We start from the raw sequence: 25,266 nt of genomic DNA, 5'->3' as shown, positions 1-25,266 counted from the left end.
ATTTTAAACTTGTTCTAAAAAGTCATTTATAAAAGACATTAATCTGTATCTATATCAGATGAGAACTGAATGTGTGATTAAGCTAACATTAACAATCACAGGGAAATGTTGCTGTATTAGTTTCCTATTGCTGCTGTCACAACTACAACATTATTGTCTCAAAACAACAAACTGTATTATCTAATAGTTATGAAGGTTAGAATTCCAATTTTAGCTGGTTTCACTGAGCTAAAATCAAGGTGTAAGTAGGATTGTTTCCTTCTGGAGGCTCTGAGGAAGGAAAATCTGTTTCCCTGCTTTTTTTAGCTGCTAATGGCCACCTAGTATTCCTTGGCTTGTGGGCTCTTCTGTCTTCATGGAGCATCCCTACTGTCTCTGCTCCCTTCCATCCCATCCTCTTCTTTGACTCCTCCTGTGTCCCTCAGATAAATACCAGTGTGCTTACATTAAGCTTCTCTAGGAAATCCACAATAATCTCGCAATTTCAAAATCTTTAATCATATCTGAAAAGCCCCTTTTGCCAAATAAAGTAATCTTCGTGGGTTCCAGGAATTGGGACATGAACATATCTGGGGCCATTTTTCAGGTACCACAATTGAATTTTTGAATAAATAGTATGGAGAAAACTGACTAGCCATTTGAAAAAAAAAATTAGATAACTGACTTATACGCTATATCAAAATAAATTCCAGATGGATTAAAGCAGGAGTTGGCAAAGTTTTTCTGTAAAGAGCCAGATAGTAAATTGTTTCAGGTTTACAGACCAGGCAGTCTCTGTTGCCATTGCAACATGACAGAGCCATAGATAATACCTAAACACACGGATGGGCATGGCTGTGCTTCAATAAAAATTTGTTTACAAAAACAGATTTGAACCATGGGCCATAGTTTGCTAACCCTGGATTAAAGACACCAATGTGAATGGATAGATAAATACATACATACATACATACATACATACATACACACACCAGGAAACATATATGTAAATTTTTATATCATCTATAGAGGAAAGAGTTTTCTAAGTGTGACATCAAAGGTAGAAACCATTTTTAAAAATTGTAGAATTGCTATTATACAGATTAGAAAACATCATAAAAATACTGAAGGTAAATAACTGGGAAAGAAACAGGTTCTTTATGTCCCCATCAAGAATACTACAAAGGGAGCCAAAAGAGGTAAGTCCCCACTTGGAATCACAACATAACCTGAAAAATTAAAATTGAGAATACAGTTCCAGAACCCTGAAAGGAGTATCTTCTGTCCATCTTTCTGCCACTGGTAAACACCTGGTATGTGTGTGTAAATTAGAAGCGAGCCCATGTGTGTCTTACGTGTATGAAGCGGATGGAATGAATGTTTGCTACCTCCCCTTCTGGGCCCCAGTTTAATTATCTGTAAGATGAAAGGAATGATCCCAGTCTTTGCTACTTCACAGAGTTGTTGTGAGAGTTGAATGAGAGGAAAGAACAGGAAGCAGTTTTGAAAATTATAAAGTGCCAGGATCTAGGTAAAATCCAATTTTAACAAATACTGAACATAATGCCCAATTCAACGATACTCTTCCTCCATGACCAGGCTGAAAGCAATACTATTAATAGTACTGCTTTGATGATATATATGGAAGAATTCTCTTTGAAGGAAAAATCACAAGCTCTGGCCCACGTAGCATTCCATTTACTTAGCAATGTTGAATTTCTTTTGATACTAAAAAATGTAAAATATGTCAAGTCAAGACTATTATTAACTATTTAATAAACTAAAAGAAGGTTACCAAGTCTGGAGCACTGCAGTGAGGCGAGAGGAGTAGGAGGGGAGCTGGAAAACAAGGCAGAAGGAGTAGGCAGGAACTATATCATATAGAATACTGTAACCATGTTAGAAATTATGGACTTTATCCTAGGAACAATGGGAAGCCACCGGAGAGCTTTGAGCAGCAGCATGATATAAACAGATCTGTGTTTTTAAAAGATCACCTTGGTGAGGTGCCTGTGTGGCTCAGTCAGTTAGGCATCCAACTCTTGGTATTGGCTCAGGTCATGATCTCACAGTTTGTGAGATCAAGCCCCACGGGGCTCTCTGCTGACAGCATGGAGCCTGCTTGGTATTCTCTCTCTCCCTCTCTCTCTCTGCCTCTTCCCTGCTCACATGTGCACCTGAGCACTCTCTCTATCAAATATAAATAAATAAATAAATATACATCACCCTGGTTCCAGGGTAAAGAATGAACTAGACAGGGCCAAAAATGGCAACCAATAGATAAACCAGAAAGCTTAAATTGTAAGCCCACACACCAATTGGTGGTATGGTGAACAAAGATGATAATAAGAGGAGGGGGGGAGAAGTAAATGGGTTCAGGATTTATCTAAGAATTAAAATGAGGACTTGGTGACAGATACAATAAGGGGAATTATAGAAAAGGGGAAATCAAGAATGACAGCCTGGTCTCTGGCTGATGGATTACTGGAAAACAATAAACACCATCGTAGCTTTCTTAGAATAATAATGAGGTTCCTTTCTCTTTTTGGCTTCAGCCAAGTCCTAATATAGTTGAGCCTTGAACAACAGGGGGTTTGAACTGCACAGGTCCACTTATATGGGTCCACCACAGGACTGTAAGTGTATTTTCTTTTATGATTTTCTTAATAACATTTTCTTTTCTCTACCTCCCTTTATTATAAGAACACAGTATATAATACATGTGACACAGGAAATAAGTGCTAATTGACTGTTTATGTTATCAGTAAGGTTTCCTTCCAGTCAACAGTAGGCAATTAAAGGTAAGTTTTGGGGGGGAGGTCAAAAGTTATATGTGGATTTTCAACTGTGCAGGGTGTCAATTCCCCTAACCCCTGCATTGTTCAAGGACCAGCTATGCTCAAGATTGATAACCTTTGCTGCCCATTGCCCTGTATGTACACATTTATACAAAAGAGTGGCCAGTCCAGATCAAGATTCATATGGTCTCGAATCCCCTAAACTGAAAACTGTCTTAAAATCAACCTCCTTCTTTTACTAACACTTTCTAGACATAATCAAATCTAGAAAATATCACAACATTATTATATATTCCTTAATTCTAAATTTTCTATTTTTGTGTTTCTATCAAACGTGGCTTTGGTTTTGCTTAGTGAAGTGACTGATGGTTTATTAGCGTTTCTTTTTTTTCTAGCCAAACTAAATAAATTTGAATATATTAGTATCCAGTAAAGACTTATTAATTTGGAATTCCAAATTAGTAAGAGTAGTAAAAATGTTAGATTGTCATATGTTTAAAAAATAGACAAGCTATTATCTTTACCTGCCCATTCTCTTATCCTGACTACATAATACAGCTCTAATGTTAATAAACTATCCTCCCTCAACCTAAGACAACATAGTCTGGGTGGTTGTCTACACCCTTGCTCCCTCTTGGCCAAAAGAGTACCTCTACCCTGGTCATAGCAAAAGTTTTTGTGACAGGCTTATGACCCAAACAGGGCCAAAGTTAATTCTGAGGTTTTATTCAAGCTTTCATCCAGTTGCTCACACAACATATATTTCTTAAAAGCCTACTATGAATCCAGGCACTGTTGAAGGCAATAGGAATGTTATAGATGAAAAAATTAAAACAAAACAAAAAAACAGGAAAATCCCTGCGATCATGATATATACATTCTACTAAGGAAGATTCTAGAACAAGTAAAATAAATATGATAAAAAATTGTATATAATATATTAGTGTTAAAAGCTAAGGGGGAGAAAACAGAAGGAGAAATGTGAACACTGACAGGACTAAATGTTGGAATTTGCTCAGGAGTCAAATGGCTATTGGAAAAGAATCACTCTTCCATATGGAGCTGCAGAGACCCATTTCTGCCTCTAGGAGGGGAGAACCTGACTCAAAATGAAGCCAACTCAAAGGAAAGCAGAGCCTAGAGTTGCAGAGAAACAAAGGCCTGATGACTTCATTGGAGCACCTGGACGCAGCTGTGACTCAAGTTTGTTTTATTTTTGTCAGTTATATGAGGCAATAAATGCCCTTATCTTTTGTCTGAATTGAGTTTTCTGTCACCTGCAACCAAAAAACACCTGACTAATGCCAACACTTTCAGGTATATATAGAAACTTAAAGTAGCTTACAATGTGTTTCTAAGTGGGATTCCTGCTGTACTTGGATTATTGAATAGCCAGAACTCATTACTAATTAGCAGTGTGCATTTACATGTAAATACCTAAAATCCTAAAAGCCTTAAAAACAGCACGTTCACTTTAAAGTGTTTAAACAAGTTCCTTAAAGTGTGGGTTATACTCTTAATTTAAGGAACCCTCTAGTATAGACTATTCCAAGGTCACTCTTATCCAGATCAAGGAATTACAGTGTTCACACTATAATATAAACTTGACTGAATAATGATGATCTACTACAACATACCAGACGGCCAGAACCCCAATGCTGTATTGAAGTTGTTTGAATTTAAGATTATAGGGGCACCTGCATGGCTCAGTTCGTTAAGCAGCTGACTTCAGTCAGGTCATGATCTCACAGTTTGTGAGTTTGAGCCTTGTGTCGGGCTCCATGCTGACAGCTCAGAGTCTAGAGCCTGCTTCGGATACTGGGTCTTCCTCTCTCTTTGCCCTCCACCTGCTCATGCTCTGTCTCTCTCTTTCTCTCTCCCAAAAATATATAAACATTAAAAAAATTAAGAAATAAATAAAATATAAATAAATGAAGATTATAGAAGGCAATGAACAGATGTTAAATTTTCCCCATCAGTCTTCCTCCATTTCTCCCCTCAATTCGATCTTACTTCTTTCCCATCCCTATACCCAAATGAATTACAGCAAAACACACATAAACAAAAATTCAAAAATCAACACAGTTGCCCTCCCCTTCACCCCAACATCCTTTGGCGTACCCTTTCATATGGGTGCAAATGTAGCAACTTCTCAAGCAGGATTTCTGCTCGCCTAAACCAACCAAGAGGGCGCAAGCAGGAAACAAAGAGATGATAGAACCTCACAATGTAAGTGAGCCATGAAGTAAGGAAGCAGACACTTCCTTGGGGCTTACAAAAAGGAGACTAATCTAATTCTGTCATCTGAACCAGCTCTGGACAGACCCCACCCCAGGCTACATGAGCAACAAAAAGAGGACATTCAAAGGAATTCCCAGAAATAGGGGTGAGTCATCAGCCTGGGTAAACTGGCCATGGCCTTTTCCTCTCCTTTCCATAGAGGTACTTCTCTCCACTTAAAGAAAAAGGGCTTCAAAAGTAGCAATCATAGGGTTATCTGCAAGAAGAATAGCCTGGCTTCTTTCCCCAGGTTGGATGTCTGCACATGCAGCACATTTGCTGCGTTGCCCATGCCTATTTAACAGGGGAAAGGATAATTTGGAAAAGGAGAGCTGGAGCAGGGAAAGGGGTGGTGAGTAGAACATCATTGGTGCAGACAAATTGGTAACGTTCTCCTGGATCAAGTGGATTCTGGGGAAGGTAGCTTGCCTTGAGCCAATGCTCTGGTATTCCACCCAAAATGGGCCCCAAGGTGGAACCTAAGAGCACTGTAAACTCAGGGGGGGGGGGGGGGGGCTCCACACTGTAAACAGTGGGAGGTCTCCCACATGGCTCCAATGATCTTGTGCAGAAATCTTTGGAGAAAGAATCAACAGTCAGCCAGTATTATCCAGGGAGGCAGCCACACCTAACAGAGGCTACAACCACAGAGCACGGTAAAAAGCTTGTGAGCCTTCTTGCCTTACCTCTTCAACCTGTCCTAGCACCAAGAAAATATAAAATAAAAAGGATAAGAGGAAAAGCAAAGGAGCAAGGCAAACCCTTGCCACTTAAATATGCCTCAGGACAGAGCCTCTAGAAGGAGAAAGGAAGGGAGGATTGCATGAGAACTGAATGAGTTGGAACTGGCCTTTTTTTTTAATTAAAAAAAATTTTTAATGTTTATTCATTTTTGTGAGAGAGAATGTGAGCAGGAAAGGGGTAGAGATAAAGGGGGACACACAGAATCCAAAGCAGGCTCCAAGCTCTCAGCACAGAGCCCGATGCAAGGTTTGAACTCATGAACCACGAAATCATGATCTGAGCCAAGCTGGACACTTAACTGACTGAGCCACCCAGGCACCCTGGAACTGGCCTTTATTAATAACCTTAAATCAACTGGAAAGCTATGATGTCCCAGGTGTTGTGGATTAAGGAAAGGGGAAAAAAAGACCCATCAGAACACGGATTAAGAAAGTGATTAGAGAAAAATAAAGTCTGTTCTGAGTCAGATTTCTAAAAGGCTCAAGTCTCTCAACCATCCCTAAAAATGTACCATTTGCAAAGACCTATGGCCAATTTACACACCACACCAGCTCCAGATTCCCATGAAATCTCAGGTAACAGTTTGTGGTAAAAAGTGCTAGGGGAAGACAAATAAACTCTTCAATATTGAGAAAATCCAAGACCCTTGAAAAGGTAGAAGAAAAACTATAGCATTTACAATAGTTCCCCTATGTCCATTGAGGATATATTCCAAGACCACCAGTGGTTGCCTAAGCCACAGATAGTGCCAAATGCTAGTATCCTATGTTTTTTCCTATATGTACATACCTATGATAAAGTTTAATTTATAAATCAGGCACAGTAAGAGATTAACAACAGTAACTAATAATAAAATAAAACAATCCTAATAATAGGGAATGTGCTCCCACTCTCTCTCAAAATATTTTATTGTACTCACCCTTCTTCTCCTTGTGATGATGTGATATAAAATGTCTATATCATGAGATGAAATGAGGTGAATGATGTAGGCATTGTGACGTGTCATTAGGCTACTATTTGCCTTTTGAAGACACATCAGAAGTGGGATCATCTGCTTGCAGAGCTCTTTTCTTTGGTGGTAGAAAACCAAAGTCCACTTGAAACCAGAAAATGCAGTAGCCATATAGGAGCAAGTGAAGTGTAACATGCACAGAGACTCAGAGTTAAGGACTATGAGTGAGTCCTGACAGCATGGGGACCATGGAGACAGTCACACCTGAGGCCTCTTGCCTGCCTGTTCACCTTGTGGCTTGACCAAGAACTCCTAAATCCTTTGTTCTAAGTTTGTTTGCACTGGGGTTCTGTCCCTTAAAATCAAGTAATTTAAGAGTAGTAAAGCTACACACCAAAACACCATGCCACTGCTATGGTTTATATTCCAGCCCAAAGGAAAGAGAGACAGAAAAGAAAAAATGGGGAAGACTCATGATCTAGAAGAAATAGGTAAAAAGCAGGGGCAAGAGGGGATGTTATGGATATAGAGGAAGACCCGACTGAAAGTGGCTGGTCAGGTGACAAAAGAGCAGAGATCTGAAAATACATTGTTGGAGGAACTGTCCTAAGAGGCAATAGGCTCTGGAAAGTTTCATCCTACATCACAGAGTAGATCACAGGAACAGTCCCCAAGCTCTATCAGTCTTGGGGAAAGAAGGAATCATACAAAGAGGAGCCCTAAACTCCTCCAAAGGATCTACATGCCACGGTTTTGGGTTTGTTTTTTTTTTAATTTTTTTTTAACGTTTATTTATTTTTGAGACAGAGAGAGAGCAAGTGTGAATGGGGGAGGGTCAGAGAGAGGGAGACACAGAATCTGAAACAGGCTCCAGGCTCTGAGCTGTCAGCAGAGAGCCCGACGCGGGGCTCGAACTCACGGACCGCGAGATCATGACCTGAGCCGAAGTTGGACGCTTAACCGACCGAGCCACCCAGGCTCCCCTACATGCCACGGTTTAAAGGATGTGCTCATATTTGTTTTTAACCACTATTTTAGCAATGGAACCCTTGCTTCTAATGAAATATTACTTTGAACACAAATATAGAGATAAGCAATGAATGCATTACTTGAGCAATTTAAACCTTTACTGCCGGACCCCCAAATACTTCATTGTCTGGGGAATCCCTGAGGTTCCTCCAAGAAATATCTGGATTTTGTGGAGCATAGGGTGAGAACCAGGAACACTCTCCTACATTCACGTCTATTCCACGCACACGATACCATGCTTCAAGACAGCCTGATGCCCTTCAGCAACTAAAATAGTGCCCATGATATAGTACTTATAAACAGCATGGAATTTAAATATACTTGGTGCCTTTAGAAGGAAAATAAAACATATCTGAACTTGCTTATTTATATTAGTTCTCTTTTCTTATTTGTTCCTACCAAATTCTTATGTTCCTAACAATTGCCTTAGTGTTTTCCTCAATTGTACTCCCACATACCCACTTTTCTCGGAAACTTCCATGTATATTTAATGCCTGTATCTTGTAATTTCTTGAAAAGGACAAAGACAGAAGTCCATTCAAGGCCGTAAGACTGCTTTTTCTCCTAAGAAACTGTCAGCCAAATTTCTCAGGGAGGAACTGGAAATGAAGTGAGAGACATTGATAAATTTCCCTGCTGAACAATCAATAAAAGCCCCACCATCCTGTTCAGACTCCCACTGTGGAAGCAAGGGCCGTAATTACATTGTCAAAAATTCAAGTTGCCCAGGCTGACAGCGGCCCCCTTGAAAAGTGACAGGTGATTGGCACTGGGATTGGGGTAGTGAACCTGGATTGGCAGACAGAGTGGGAAAAGAAAAAGGCAAGAGTGAAATTTCCTTATCGACTACAGCCACCCAACCCTGAGACTGCCACTTGGGAGGAATCCTGAGACCCTTTTTGTCACGTTACCAGAGGGAGCAGGTGACAGAATTGACTAAGCAATCTGAACCCCATCAGAGATTTGGAATAGCCCTCAATCCACTCCCAAACCCCAAGAAAGAGAAAGATGGCTGTGTGTGTGTGTGTGTGTGTGTGTGTGTGTGTGTGTGTGTGTGTGTATGAGCGTGTGAGGGTTTTCCTACATTAAAAGAAAAACATGCAACGGGCTTTCAACTCCATCTTTCCTCATGACAGCTGAACAGCAAAACCTGTTTGCTTAGCGATATGAAACCACGATAAAAATCAGCTGGAGCAGAAGGGTTCCAGGGGCAGCAATGAAGAATGAGATAGGAGACAGAAGGTGGGAAAGCACTAACATGCAGGCCATTTGTGTGATTCTCTGGGACCAGAGCTGGAGTTAAATTAGTACCCATCAGTCAGTCCTCTCACTGTTGGACATTAGGAATAAAATGCCTGCAAGAGGTCTCCTTGCTGGACAGTGCTCTGCTTCTGGCTATTCTGGGGCCCACGCAAATGGCTTCCAGAAGACTTTCTTGTAACCACACCCAGGAAGGGTGGTTTTCCACCCCCTGGGGAGGAGCTGCACCACCAAAGATTGACATCAAAAGGTGTTCGCTGGGCAGTGGGAACAGAACAGAAGATGCCTGGGAATGTTGCTACCTCATGATTTCCCAAGCTAAAACCTCTCTCCTGCTCTGATCAGGAGTGGTAGACAAGAAAATTAATAAGGAGAAAAATCTCTAGGCTCCATGCCAAATTTTTAAATAGAAGCCCCTCTCCCCTTCCCCCCTACAAGAAAACATGAGATAATGGCACTGGGTACTGAGTGTTTGGGGTGGGGGAGGGATATAATAAAATAGCCATAACTAATTTTTGCTTGAGTGTTATTGTGTGCCAAATACCTCAGAGTAGTTCACAAGCAGTAGGGCTATGAGGTAGGGACCATGTTTTCCTGGTTTCATGGAGCTTAATTTTCCCAATGTCATAGCTGATAAGTGGCAGAACTGGACGGGTTTCTGATTCCAAAACTATTAACCACTAAAAACAGCATCTCTCCAAGAGTAATCAGTGGGCAACCGGAGTCAAATCGCCTCAGGGGCCCACTTAAATGCACATTTCTGGGTCCACTCAGGCCCTCCAAGTCAGACTCTGGGGGTGAGGCCCAGAAACCTGGATTTTGTAAAAAATCTCCCGGACGAATCTTTTGTGCACAAGGTGGTGAGTCTCACGACATCACACCAGGAAGCTGAATGAGCACTGGGTCATTAGGGACTTTGGATGCAAAGTAGTGAATCAGGTTGCTCACTGTTTTGCATACGTGACAGCAAAAGAAAATTAGTTTTCCCCTAAAGCCCCAGGGTCATCAGACCCATGGCAGGCCCTGGGAAAAGGCCAGTGAAATTATGTAACGATTTTAGCCTTACTATACTGCCCTGCCAGAGGGGAATCTAAGACCTCAGGTGTGCAGGAGAGGGAGACAGGGGAGGGCTGATGAGCTGCAGGCTGGGCTGGGGGTTCCCTGACAGAGACCTAGAGAAGGGAGCCCTTACCTGGTGACTGCGCTCTTTCCCGTGCAGGGTTTCCTTCACATGAATGAAATGAGGCAATAACATTTCAGAGAGGAAAAATGTCTTGTGTTCATTTCGAAAGCTTTGTGGCTTATGAGAGGTCCTAGTTACTCCCAAACTGGCAGGACTCTGGGGAAATGAGTACAGCAACCTAACCCTGGAAATGCAGGAAAGGAGAAGAGTAGGAGGTTGGGGGGCGGGGGGGCCAGAGAAACAGAAGGAGAGAAGGGAAGGAGAGGAGGTGTCTGCCTTCTCAATGTCCAGTAACATCACAGGGCTAAAGTAGCAACATTGTTTTGTAAACTTCAGAATTGTCAACGTATTTTAGAAGCATCTACTTTGCTTTGGTTGCCCCATAATTGATTGATGGTCAGCAATGGCACTAACGATTTTCTTAATTTGACAATTATTTAAACACAAAGGCTTAGGAGTACAGGGTACATTGAGAATGCACATACATAAGGTATACTTATGAGCTGTTATGCTGATCCTTCATAATAGAACATGAGCATGGAAAGCGTTGGAATTAAAGAAGCCAAGGAAAAGAATTAGGAGTCCTCACACTTCTGCGTTTGAATTTCCATTTCTAGCAAGAGTTGTGGGTCTGCATTTTACAGGACAGTGGCTTTCAAATCAGGACACCCGTGATGCTTCAGGGTCCTTCAGGTGATCTACAGAAAATACTGTTCTGTGCCTGCTTGCACTCTCCACCTGTGTTTTTTCAGTGCTAAACAGCAGCACATTGTATTGATGACGTAAGTGGCTGTTGGACTGGAGCTAACATTGAAGACCATGGCTGATGTTTGAATAGATAGAAAACCTTGGTGGATGCGGGGATACAACATCAATGTAAGTTCTTGCTGATGAAGATAGGAGAGAAGAGTCCTCCACAAATTAGAACTTAAGAATCAATATTGTAGGCATTTTGAATTTCTGTCCAGATAGTTATATTTTTTAAGCCTTACAAAATACATTCCCAGTGTGCAGCAGTCTGGCTGGTCCAAAGATGAAATGCTTGATGAAAAGATTTCACTTCCTGTCATAGAAAGCTAAAAGAGCCAAAAGAGTGCTTTTCAGTAAACAGTGACTGAAGCCCATAGATGACATTAGTCCCTCCTTATCCATAGTTTTGCTTTCTGTGGTTTCAGTTACCCGTGGTCAACTGCAGTCTCAAAGCAGATGATCCTCATATAGATGACTATATGTCAGAAGATCAATATTTGCCTAACACTGGGTCGCAGTGCCTACCTCATTCACCTCACTTCATGTCATTATGTAGGCATTTTATTATCTCACGTGATCACAAGAAGGGTGAGTATAGTAAAGTAAGATATTTTGAGAGAGATAGACCACAGTCACATAACTTTTACTATCATATATTGTTATAGCGGTTTTATTTTATTTTTAGTTATTGCTGTTTCTCTCTTATTGTGCCTAATTTATAAATTAAACTTTATCATGGGTGTGTATGTATAGGAGAAAACATGGTATGTATATGGGTTTTGTGCTGTCCATGATTTCGGGCATCCACTGGGGGTCTTGGAACCTATCTTCCACAGATAAAGATGACTACTGTATAACAGAGCCTTGACAGAGCAAAATGGCAGAGTCCTCAGCATATGCACACATCCATGTCTAGAGTAATTATTCTATGATAGGTAATGGGGTTTTAGCTTGTTATGCCAGTATAGGAATGCCCATGTAGGTGACAACATGTTTTCTGGAGATTGAGCCACTATCTGGAGCCTGCATTTTTATTTCCCTTTGGCTCATGCTATGTAACCAAAAGTACATAAGAATCCAGAGAGAGATACTTAAAGCTCATCATTTTATACTTTGCTGCAGTTACTAACACAAATCTCAATGGCTTACGATGATGACAAAGATTATTCCCTGTTCACGCTGATGTCGGCAATAGGTGGATCTCAGCTCTGCCCCTACTGTCTTCATTTTGATTCCCAAACTGAAGGAGCCAATCTTACTTGGGACAGCCTCTTCTCAAGCAGAGGAAAAAGGGCAAAATGGCCAAAGCATTGTAACAGCTCTTAAAACTTCTACTTGGCCATGCAGTATATCACTTCCACTCACATTCCTTGACCAAAGCAGGTCCATGGCTAAGCCCATGTCCCAGTAGGACAGGGAAGTGTGGTCCAACCACTGGGAGACATGAAAGTCACCTGACGGTGGGTGGAGGCTATCGAATCCTCCTACTGGGAAGTGAGGAAATAACTGGGGACTAAATGTACTCTGTCTGCCACAAGAATAATAGCCACTAGCATTTCTTACTTAAGGAAATAGTGCCCATGCTGTAATTAACTTTGTTGCCTCAGCAACAGATGGTCCAAGATTTTTAAGAGGTTTTACCATTGCCCCATCACCAGCACATTGTCTAGACACCGTTCTACCTCATCTCTTTGGGTCCACTGCTTCACTCACCATGCAGGGAAAGTGTTCCATTCCTCACAGCCAGGAACTTGACACCATATGGAAAGAAGGGGGTAGAGTAAGAACTCCCGTAGAGTTTGATCTCGGCTTTGCCTTGGAAGGGCTTGTCCTTGGATCCAATCCGGAGCTCCCCACCATCAGAAATGAGGATGGAGTGTACCCTGAGCTCAATGGGTCCTGGATCCATGAAAATCAGCTTGCCTCCTAATGGCCAAAGAGAAGATTATCAGTCCCTGGGAGGATAAGGTTCACCACCTTTTGACAGTTCCAATGTCTGATGAAATCCTCTTTATTTATATACATTTGCTGGAATTTAGACTTATTTTATCTTGCTCTCTCTTCTAGAAGCACAATAGAATATGGATTGGACCCCCAGGGGTAGACGCACTATACCACTAAGCCAGTTGAGGCTGGCTATCACTATTCACCACATCTCTATGTTATTTTTCATGGCAATATCCTAAATGCCCAGCAATTTAGGACTGGTCAAATAAGGAATGAGAAAGTCACCATTTTGGCCATCAATCAACAGATAAAAGCAGCCTATAAAATTAAGTTTAGAAACAAGTGAATAAGAAATAGGAATAGAAGAAAATATGGGAAAATTATACAAATTATGATACTAGGGACTGTAATTAGGGCTGCCATCATGACGTATGCAGCATTTTACCTGGCCAACATCCATTTTACTTCACTTTTGATAATAGACACTAATTTCCTTAAGAAATTGCTCTGCTCCACTCAACAGAGTGGGATTGTCAATCAGAGTAGCCTGTCCTACTGTAGTCTAAGCCATGTACCCATGCTTCAAATGAAAATCTGGAGCTCAATGAAGAGAAGGCAAGAAATGTTTAGATTTTAGTAATTCCATTGGCGGCATCTAAATGAGCCTGAGAAGAGGTTTCTATTTCTGAGGCCCCCACCTGCTAAGCCCCTTCAAAATGCCCTGACAGCTATCATTTCTACACCTAATTTTCCAGACTTTCTATCAGTTCTTGTAAATGACCCAACATATTCTCCCTAAATTTCCTATTGTAAAAGAAAGTTGGTTTCCATTGTTAGCAATCAAATAAACTTAACTGATACAGATATGTTTTCTTCAATAACCAATTTTTCTGTGATGTAGGAGTATTATTTTACAATAAAATTAAATTGTGAGAATTAAATACTTAAGAAATTAAAACATGCTTTCATCTTTATAATACTTTTCTTTAAAAGAACTTAGAATATTTGTATTTCATATAGAATTTTCCCTGTAATGCCAAAATAATTAAAGCATCCCATCTAAATAACCACTTTAACCTGAATGAGTTACTAAATCTATCTCCCTCCTGCATATGGTTTGCAAAAGTACTGGACAAGACTCTTCTATCCTGTAACAAGGTGGTAAGAGGTTTGATTTCATACTGGAAACATCAGGAGCCCTCTTTTCCACATCCTACAACGGCTTGCCACCTAACTCAGAATGAAAGTCAAAGTCCTAATACTGGGCTGCAAAAGGCCCTTCATGATTTACCACCCATCTCCAGTTCCCCTGCATCATCATCTACAACTCACCCCTTCACTCACCTGCCCTGAACACACTGGCCTGCTGGTCAGTTCTCAGCAGGACTTGTTTTCTGACCTGCTGTATTCTTCTGTCAGGTATCCCTGTGACTCACTCCCTCTTGTTTCAAATCAAATGTTAACTCCTCACTGAGGCCTTCCTCTCCAGGCTATACAAATAGCATGCCCTCACTCCTTACTCAAATGCATTTTCTTTCATAACACTTACCATCAGGCACATTATATATTTATGTGTTTAGTGTCTGCCCTCCCCCCCCACTAGAATGCATGCTTCATGAGGGCACTAATCTGTTTTGTTTGCCTCTGTATTTCATTGTCTAGAACAGTGACAAATAGGTAGGTGGCACTCAATATGTATAATTGTAGAGCAAACTAATAAATGGTTAAATCATTTTAGAGAATCTGGATTAAGTATCTGAATTTCTTTTATGGATACACAGAAAATGGCTCCAAAAGCAGATTCTTCTAGGGGCACCTGGGTGATTCAGTCGGTTAAGGGTCAGACTTCGGCTCAGGTCATGATCTCATTGTTCAAGGGTTCAAGCCCCACGTCAGGCTCTGTGCTGACAGGCCAGAGACTGCTTCAGATTCTGTGTCTCCCTCTCTCTCTGCCCCTCCCCCCTATTCACACTGTCTCTCTCAAAAAAAAAAAAAAACATTAAAAACATTTTTTTACAAAACAATTTCTCCTGTGGAAAGGAGAATCTCAGTGAGTGAGCGGCAGTGAAGACCAAGACTCTTCAGTCGCTAAATTTAGTCCTAAATCCAATGTGCCAAGTTATTTAGTTGTATTGTTGTTTTCCAGAAATCACAACTGGAAGTATTTACTCAAACATGTACTGGAGGGATGAGAGGGAGAGCAGAAAAAGGCTAAGATGCCCTTAGTCATTTTTGTTTACTTCCATCCTAGCACAGAGATAGTGATCAGTTAACATTTGACCCAATATTCAAACATGGAAGCCACCTCAACCCTGACCTTCTGCTCTAACATTGCTCTTCCATTTTCCTCAGTCCTCTTCATTGAACCTTCTAGGCTTATATCCTGAAACCCAAACTACACACCATCAGCAATAGTCAGAGGATGTTTATGTGGATTTTACCCCTGAAAGTGTTCTCTCCTTTCAGTCACAATTTAGAACAACACACCCCATGTGGGTACCCAGTTTCTTCCTTGGTAAAATGTGCACAATAAGAGTTCTTCCCTCAGAGAATTATGATGGGATTTCTTTAAGTGAAGCTTACAGATCCCCAGTCTTGGGTCTGGCACCTATTAGACAACGCAGTGGTGTCAAGTGGCTCCTGTCAAACTCACTGTCTGCACTTGCCCCACTGGTGCCATCACTACTCATTTGCACACCTCCCCCATCACTCTAGCACTACTTATCTCCCTCCTTCCAACATCTCACCATTGACAGGTCCCCCTTTCCTTGTGAAGCATGGTACAGTGATACATAGGTAAGCTATTCAAGACGCAAGAAAATGTCCATTGATGTGCAGGCTTGATGCTACGGCAGCACCACATGACTTCCAGACTTCCAAAGGAACTACTGGCAATTTTGACTTTAATTTTCCCTTCCATTGTCATCACAATGACAAGAATAATCATCAAAAATGCAATAATAGTGGGGCGTCTGGGTGGCTCAGTCGGTTGAGCATCCGACTTCGGCTCAGGTCATGATCTCATGGTTCCTGGGTTTGAGCCCCGCATTGGGCTCTGTGCTGACAGCTCAGAGCCTGGAGCCTACTTTAGCTTCTGTGTCTCCCTCTCTCTCTGCCCCTAACCCACTCGCATTCTGTCTCTGTCTCTCTCAAAAATAAATAAACATTAAAAAAATTTTTTTTAAACAAATGCAGTAATAGTCATTAATCCTGCTGTGAACAAGAGGGAAGAAATGTGACCTCTTTACTAAAACTTTTCCATTCACAGTCACATGTCATTAATGTCCTAACTAATTATTTTCAACTGGTGGACCATGGATTTGCATGGTATGACTCCTCCATTATAAATAGTCAGGAAATCTGAACTGACCTTGATGAGCAAGTGGTGGAAACAGGGGGCAGACTCTGCCTATTAGCCTCTCAATGACCCTCAATAAGTCCCATAAAATTGCTAGGTCTTAGATTACCCAGTTTCCAAATCTGTCCTACTCAGTGCCTGGGGATGATCTGTTTTCTCATCATTCCCATGCAGGACAGAACCATGCATTCACCGAGACTCTTTCCAGCTTTAAAACATTGGACATCTACATCTTCAAGAATGCATTTGGATGTGTCTTTGGCACTGATGGAGACAGAGAGCTCATGTTTTCCTGATACCGCCTATGCTGCAGTGAACTTGGCATTTCACTTGGGAAGAGTATCAACATACATAGTCATAAATTCAAATAATTCTACAGGGAAAACAATGGTGCTAACACTTATTAAGCCCCTACTGTATTTCAAAATCTTTAGATGTGTTGTCTGAAATGACCTTCAAAATAAGTCTGAAGTCAGTATCATGCGTCATATTTCACAGTCCAGAGAGTGAGAGGTGGGAGAGGTGGTCTCTCTCAGCCCAGAATGAGCAGAGCAAGCCTTAGAACCCAGGACCACCTTCCAGAAGAGTTCATATTCAATCTACATCTGCAACCCTCCCAGGTCGCTTTTTTATTAATTAGAATTATCACAGTTATATTTAAAGAAAAACATGTGTTAACCTAAGTGAAGTTTGCCTGTGGCTTGTTTACATATGTTTTATTTCCATTTTGTAAATGTAGATATACCTTGCCTCATGCAAAACAGGATTTGAGGCAGAATACAAGGATTAGTGGGTAAATTTATAAACCTGGGCTTTGTTCCTTATCCCATCAAGCGAAATATTAAACACACAAAAACAAACGGGTAGAAATTTAGAAACGTCATTTACTGAGGGGAGCTAATAATGACACTAATGAAGGGAGAAAATGAATGATTGGTGTTGGCAAGAGTACTAAAAACAGGACTAATTAATTAATATGATAACCATTACTCCCTGCTAAAAAGCCTTCCCTCCTTACTTATCAGTGGCAAGTATAAGGAAATCTAGGTAAATTAAGAGAGTTTGATGAGGAATTCATCTCTTTTTAATTGAAATAATTAAAAGTGGTAACAAAAATGAAAGCTTCTCAGTGTGAAAGAATGTAAGGTTTATACCCAAGCTAGCCCTGTGCCAAGGCCCTAAGTGTTATCTCCTCACACTTTATTAGCTTAAAACAAATATCCAGTGAGCTGCTTTGGAGCGTAGTGACTTGAGATAGGAGGGCACAGGGAAGACTTTATTCCTCCACTTTATAGAGCTTGACCACATTTCTGAGCACTGAAATAAAGAGCAGGGCTGAAATCGGCCTGTGGCTGTGACCCTTAAGTTGCTTATTATGATTGTTCATGAAAGCTGAGTATGTCCCACAAGTGACCTTGGGTAATTTTATAAAAATCAATCAACCATCATTATTGTTACTTCCCCTCTAAAATAAATAAATGAACACAACTTTTTACATGTAATCACTCTTTTCCATTCAACATCCCTTTTATTTCTTTTAAAGGGAAGTCAAGGAGACTTTTAGCAGCTAGCTCATGTTTGCAAAGTACATCAAAACCTGCTTTTCGCTAACCCCACAATTAGCCATCCTCTGTAATAACCGCGGAATGATTTGTTGTATGTGTTTTGAAAAAAAAAAAATTACACAGTTCTAGCTATTTTCCCCTTTAAGGTAAGAATCTAGAGTATAAATATTTTACCACACAATAAGACTCCAAAGGAACTGGCTATGCCTTCTATTTGCAATTCTTTGCCTCCCTTCCCTTGACCCCTCCCCAGCTAGGCCTTTGCCTGACAAGTCTGTAAGAACTGGTCCTATGAAGGTCATGATGGCATCCAGACTGGTGAATCCAAGTCTCGATGCTCTGTTCTCGCCTGTCCTGAGTGGCCAGCAGTATATGATAGGCTAAGTAACTCCTTTCTGGAAAATCCTTCCCCTCACTGGCCAACACTGTGCTCTCCTGGTTTTCCTCCTACTCCCCAAGACTCCCCTCCTAGCCTCCTCAGACTCCTCCTGATTGTCCCAACTACTGACATGCAGAGTATCTCAACACTCAGTCCTTCTACCACTTTTCTTATCATTCTATGAACAAGGTTGTTTCACCTTGTCTTAGGGATTTTAATACCATCACAGGCTAACGGCTGATGACTCCCAAACTGGTATCTCCAAGGCCCACCTCTGCCCTCAGCTCAAACTCACATACCCAACTACCAATCAATATCTCTCCTTAGTTGTCTCACAAGCTCCTCAGCTGAGCACATTCAAAAAAATGAATTCCTCACCTTGTCCCACAGATCATCCCACAGTCCTTGCCGAGGCCTCAAATGGTAACTCCATTCTTCCAGGTGCTCAGTCTGAAAATTCTAGCATCAACTTTCACTCTCACAGCCAATTCTCCAAAAAATTTTGTGCATCCTGCCTTCAGAAAATCCCCACGACCTAAGCACTTCTCACCACTTCCACGTCTACTGCTGGGGTCTAAGTCACTCTCATCTCATCCCCAGATTATTGCAACAGCCTCTCAATTCTGCTCCCTGCTTCTGTCCCCACCCCCACCTGCACCACAGGGTCTATTCTCAAAACAGCATCAAGTGTAATTGTTTTCTTTTCTGTGAACCTTGTCATGTCACCTCTCTGCTCAGAGTTTCCAATGGCTCCCACCACACTCGGAGGCAAAGCCGACCAAATCCTACAGGCTTGGTCCTCTCTGGCCCAGTCTCACTCTGCTCTCCTTCAGGCTCCCAGTCCTGTTGCACTGACCTTCTTACTCTCCCTACTTCACGGCCTTTGCCTTACTGTGTGCAAATCCCACCAACTGCCACTAAACTCCCTCTCCACCCACTCCATTTGCTTAGCAAATCGAACAAAAACTATAATTTACATTCTTGACTGCCTTCTTTAGAGAAATGAACTCTGTGAGAGCAAGAATTTTGGTCTATTTCATTCACAACCATAGCCCGTATACCTACAACAGTGGCTGGTCCATAGGGAACTTGGCAAGTGGTCAATAAATACGTGTTGAATCAGTAGGAGTTGAAGTTACAGAAGTGAATGAGGTCTCCCAGGGTGCCTGGATGGCACAGTAGGTTCAACTTCCAACTTCAGCTCAGGTCATGACCTCGCAGTTCATGAATTTAAGCCCCATAGGACCGGGCTATCTGCTATCAATGTATAGCCTACTTCAGATCTTCTGTACCCCTCTCTCTCTGCCCCTCTCTGGCTCATTCACACACTTTCTCTCTCTCTCTCTCTCTCTCTCTCTCTCTCTCTCTCTCTCTCTCTCTCTCAAAAATAAATAAAAACTTTTAAAAAAGAAGACATTAATGAGGTCTCCCAGGGAGATCGTGGAGAGGGAGAACAGAAGAGAGATAAGAGAAACAAACTGTCAAATATTAATATCTGAAAACCAGACAAAGGAGAGGAAGTAGCAAGATTCTTCGGTGTGAGTCACAAAACTTAGGTGAATTACAAGATTTGGAAGGTCCTAGTGACATAAGCTCTAGGAAGAATTTTAAGAACTAGGAAGGTGGTAGATGAAAAGATGTCATTATGTGAACTTTAGAAGGTTTGGGGGAGAAAGGGTGCAGAGCAAGAGTGCACTCCCTTAGTGGGTGAAAGCCAGGTGATAAAATGAACCCAGTGAGAATGACTCCAGGGTTAAGCAGAGGGAAAGTCAGAGGGGAATGGAGGTAAGGCCCAGGTAGGCATCTGAGGACCTCAATTAATTCCATCAATCTATAACCCAAACTAGATAATTCATTGCTCAAAGCCTGAACTCTCTAAATTTGTATATATAAATTATTCCATTTACTTGTTTATATTGATGAACGCCCATTCAGTTTTTTGAATCAACCTTAAATAATTCCTTAAAACATTTAGCAGCCTAGATCTGGTTACCTTTCCTGTAGTTATACACTCAAATACATAGGGAAGCCTCTGGAATTCTCTCTCTCCCTGGAGAATAGTAGAAAACTATCCATTCAAGATGGACAGACCCCTCCTCTGCCTGGGGAAGAAGAGCTGGCTGAGCTATCCGGGCCCATTATTGCACCCTACTGGACGGTGTTGCTGTAGGGGTGGGCATCAGGAGGAGGTGAGAGAGAGAGAGGGGAGAAAAGTAGTACGGGGGAAGGCAGACACAGCCCAAAGCTGTGTTGGGGATGCACACAGCTTCCTTTGTTGGCAAGATCCGGATTAGGCTTGTGCCTGATCCACTGGAGCAGAGCCTAGAAGCCTTCGAGGTGGGCTTGTCCCCGGCCAGAAAGGCGGAAAATCAATTTGGCTGGCAAACGAGAGCCCCCAAGAGCTCAGTGCACGCTCCATAATCCTATCCACTAGCAGCTCAGGAAATAGATGCCTGAGCCCTCACATATTCATGGGGGATGTGAGGCATAAATCAGGCTTTAAGGATTGGGGGCGAAGGGAATGGACTCTCGGGCTGGTTACTAATTAATCAAGCACAGAACACCTAAACCTAGCAACCTGGGAGCAAGCCACACACACACAGGCACGGGCTGCTGCTGCTGCTGCTTTTCCTGATGGTTTTTTTTTCATTTCAATTAAAATAGATATCGAATGAAAATTTCCCCTTTAGCTGATGCTGCTTATGCATCCCCCCGTTCTTCCTTTAATTAAAAAACATGCTTATTGCAATACTTGCCAGAATCACTTTAACGGTATTTTAATTGTAATGTCTCTGCCTGATTACAAAAAGAAAATATGAACTCAAAAGTATGGGCAAAAGATGTTCTCAGGGTGCAGGAAAAGAATCACACACCTCTCTGAAATGGATGCCACGTGCTAATTCCTTAATTAGCCCAGTATTACTGTCAAACTGGCAATGGAGACTGGGGGGTGGGAGTGGGGGGTGGGGTGGGGGGAATATCTGAAATAAAATCACCGACTCAGAGCCACACATTATGGCAGTTGGGAGAAATCATTTTCATCAGCTCTGATTTCCCTGGCAGGATGGAGAACCGCATATAATGAAGAATGCCATGCTCAGGATCGGCCCTTGCAATGTGGCCAGCCAAGTTTTCACTGTTCTTTGCAAAGGGTCCAATAGCCTTTGGGAAAAGATTAGCAGAGCTATATTCATTGGCTTCCAGTCCTGACAATTCTATATGGCTCCCTTTACTGCTTTAGCCTAGTAGTTCTCAAACTTGAACATGCATCGAAGTCACCTGGAGGTCTCCAAACACAGATTGGCAGGTCTCATACGCAAAGCTGATTTGCTATGGGGCCCCAAAATTTGCATTTCTAGCAAGTTCCCACATGATACTGATGCTGATCAGGGACCACACTTTGAGAACTACTGCTCTAGGTAAATTAAGCCATTGCTCTAGGTGTCCATAGTCTTATGCTGTATACTCTCATCTAAAATCGGTTGAAAACTACAAGGCTGGTATTGCAAATTAATTCACTTCTTCATTCATCCAACATTTGCTGTTATTTTCCACCCTTTCTGCTAGGTGCTGACATTAAAAAAAAATGCAAAAAATACAGTCTCTACAGCCACAAGGTCAGGTGAAGTTTAATTGCCCCCGGTAAATAGAAACACCCTGGTTTTAGTGAATTGGCCAATTTTACAGATAAATGAGAAAGATAAAGATTGTCAATCAGTTTTTACTTTTTGCTCTGAAACATAAAACTCATTAAGTTAACTTTATAAATTAATTAACTCTACACTAACTATAAGGTGTAAACATATTTGTGGGAAAGAAACTACTAGAAATATTCAAAGGAACCAAAACACAGATACAAATAAATGCCTTCATCATTATAGCTACTATCATCAATTGCTACTTAACTAAACCTTGGTTCCTTTCTATCTCCCAAAAAGCATCACTTCCTTTTTCCAACACAGCTTCTGGCATTTAAATAGTCAAGTCCCTCAGCTGTTCCATGGATTTCTAAAAAGTCACTTAAAATCTCAGGGTGGTGGAGGGGAAGCTGTTTGTAAGGAGGAAATGAAAAGACCAGGGGAACAAAAAAAGAACAATCCACAATCACACAAAACAACAAAAACCTATCTTTTCTTTAAAGTCTATACCAGACAGATAAAAAAAATCTCTCTAGCTACCAAGTAACTCATTCATTCAAATGATCTCCTTCCTTCTCTCTATCAACATTCAATTAGCATGGACTCATTCACATTCTTTTTAATATTTATTTATTTTTGAGAGAAACAGAGCACAAGTGGGGTAGGGGCAGAGAGAGAGGGAGACACAGAATCTGAAACAGTCTCCAGACTCCCAGCTGTCAGTACAGAGCCCGACTCGGGGCTCGAACCCATGACCCGTGACACCATTACCTGAGCTGAAATCAGATGCTTAACCGAGTGAGCCACACAGGCACCCCCAATCACATTTTTTAATAGCCTTCCAACTTGATACATTTCTCAAAGCAGTTCAAAAGGCTCCAGGTCTAATTGTTCTCTGACTATTGTGAATATAATTTGGCTATAGCATAATAACTTCACAAGTGAAAGATCACAGTTGTTTCCTCATAGTATTTATTTATTTAAAAAATGATAACTCCTACCTTTTCCTGACCCTCAGGAATATTACAGTACATGAGAAATAAAAGTAATGAAATGCTTAGTCTCTGATTTTTATATGTGTAAGAATCCTGGGTACATAAGCATCCCAGATTTCCAGTTCTGCTTTTGACCTTGATAAAGAGGATATGGAAAACATTAATCAAAAAAATGAGGTAAACACTTAAGGAGATGGGTGTCTGAGTGGCTCAGTTGGTAAAGCATGTGACTTCAGCTCAGGTCATGATCTCATGATTCGTAGGTTCAAGCCCTGTGTTGGGCTCTGTGCGGACAGCTCAGAGCCTGGAGCCTGTTTCAGATTCTATGTCTCCTTCTCTCTCTACTCCTCCCCTACTCACACTCTGTCTCTCAAAGATGAATAAACATTTTTTAAAAAATTTTTTTAAAAAGAGGTAAGGAGAGATCAAACCCTGAAGGACCCTATAAGCCATATTAAGGAGTTTAGGCTTGATTTTAAAGGCTAATGGAAAGTCAGTGAAGGCTTTTAAGTAAGAAAGTTTGAAATATTTATCTTTCATTACTGAAAATATTACAGCTTCTGTGCTAGGAAGGGACTGGTCCCTTTCGATAGCATTTTTCATGTTATAACATTCAAGTTGTCAAGACACAAAACTGTAAATTGTTTAATATCTATCTATCTGTCTGTCTGCCCATCTATTGAAAGCATGTCCTTTCTCATAGCTATGGCTTATCTTTCATTTAAGGCTAATCAAGCATGTCTGGGACTGTTCTCTGGAGGTAAATAATGTAAGTCATTGTCTGATTGGGAAAAATAAGGGGTTTCAGAGCCAAGTGTCCCCCACAGTAAAAAGCCTTTGTCTCTGATCTCCTGATACACAAATAGTAAATGAAATTGGTCACTGTCTGGACTAATCCACTAACATTTGAGAATACCAGGAAGGACTCTGATTACAGAGAAATCCACAACTGACGTTAATCTGCCTCTTTAGGTCAGAAATTCATTCATTAGTTCACTCATTCAACAATTATTTGAATACCTACTACGTGCCTGAAGATGTAATGTTCTCACTATACAACAGTGAGCAAAAACAGACCTGGATCCTACTTTCTTAAGTGTATAACCTATATCACCCATTCTCCAAAGGTAGAGGGAATTAAAAAACACACCCTAATATTAAATATGTAGTCACCAGCAAAAGACTAATATATGGAGACACACAAGGTAAAGGGGATTCAGGGTGGGTTTCAAAAAGGCAGGTCTGGGGTGCCTGGGTGGCTCAGTTGGTTGAGCATCCGACTTCAGCTCAGGTCATGATCTCATGGTTCAAGAGTTTTGAGCCCCATGTTGGTTTCATTGCTGCCAACACTGAGTCGGCTTCGGATCCTCTGTCCCCCCTCTCTCCTGCTTGTGCCCTCACTTGCTCTCTCTCAAAGATAAATAAAACATTTTTTTAAAAAACCCAAAAACGTCAGATTATTTCTTTCTGGATACTGACATCTTCACGAGGCTTCCTCTTTTGACTACTGCAAACTCAGCCCATTCTGGAGCACCATGATTGGAAAAGTGGGAAGAAAGCACATTAACTCCTTTATTGCACTTCCCTCCTAACAAAGGGAAAAGAGTCACCATCAATTCCATTTTCTGCATTGATTTGAGGACCAGCACCTTACTCCAAGCTAAAGGAGAATCTGTGGCTCCCTCAAATTTGAACTCAGGCCCTCGGTTTCCTGACCAAACTGCAATAAGTCAAACTTGCTGCGCTGTGTACACATAATTATCCCATCCCCTGCCTTGAAGAGTAGCTATGTTTCAGCTTGGAGAAGAGTCAATCTCCTTTTTCCACCAACTTTTAATTACTTTAAGCATACCAATTTGTAACAAATTTTACCAGCCCAAATAACCTTCTCATGTTGACCAATATATTATACACTTAAGAAAGAAGGAAATATTAATGCAGAATATTTCATTTTTATCAAAACTCCAGCCTGCCTGCGGTTAGATTTTAAATCCATGCTGATATCTGTGAGGTCGAAATTATAGGCACTGGGTAATCTGCCCAGTGACTCACAGAGAGCGAATGCACACGGAAACCACAAGCTATGTCCCAGGGCAGTCCTGCCTCATGGCATTCCCAGATCACAACACTGGTAAAGCATTACCCGAAGCCCGCACCTAGTGAAACTGAGGCTGATTGGGTGCTCACTACAAGGAACAAAGTGTAGAATCCTGAGGATTAAAAAAAGGCTGTGCTGGGGCGCCTGGGTGGCTTGGTCGGTTAAGCGTCCGACTTCGGCTCAGGTCATGATCTCACAGTCCGTGAGCTCGAGCCCCGCGTCGGGCTCTGTGCTGACAGCACAGAGCCTGGAGCCTGTTTCGGATTCTGTGTCTCCCTCTCTCTCTGCCCCTCCCCTGTTCATGCTCTGTC

The 25,266-nt window shown here is 41.5% G+C and overlaps 1 protein-coding gene across 2 annotated transcripts in view; it reads right to left on the bottom strand.

The window, feature by feature from the left end:
* PKHD1 (PKHD1 ciliary IPT domain containing fibrocystin/polyductin) overlaps positions 1-25,266 on the bottom strand; it is a 488,429-nt gene that overhangs the window by 301,340 nt on the left and 161,823 nt on the right. For both annotated transcript variants that reach the window (XR_002082091.2, XM_019457395.2), the window contains exon 37: positions 12,689-12,901. Coding sequence is in view for 1 of the 2 variants with exons in the window: in XM_019457395.2 (XP_019312940.2) it covers positions 12,689-12,901 (213 nt within the window). In the remaining variant the exon portion in view is untranslated. The remainder of the gene's footprint in view (positions 1-12,688; positions 12,902-25,266) is intronic.

Source organism: Panthera pardus, unplaced genomic scaffold (assembly GCF_024362965.1).
Source record: "Panthera pardus isolate Hobbes unplaced genomic scaffold, ASM2436296v1 HiC_scaffold_17, whole genome shotgun sequence".
Lineage (NCBI taxonomy): Eukaryota > Metazoa > Chordata > Mammalia > Carnivora > Felidae > Panthera > Panthera pardus.
Note: the sequence above shows the minus strand (reverse complement) of the source record. Positions and strands in the feature narration are given on the sequence as shown.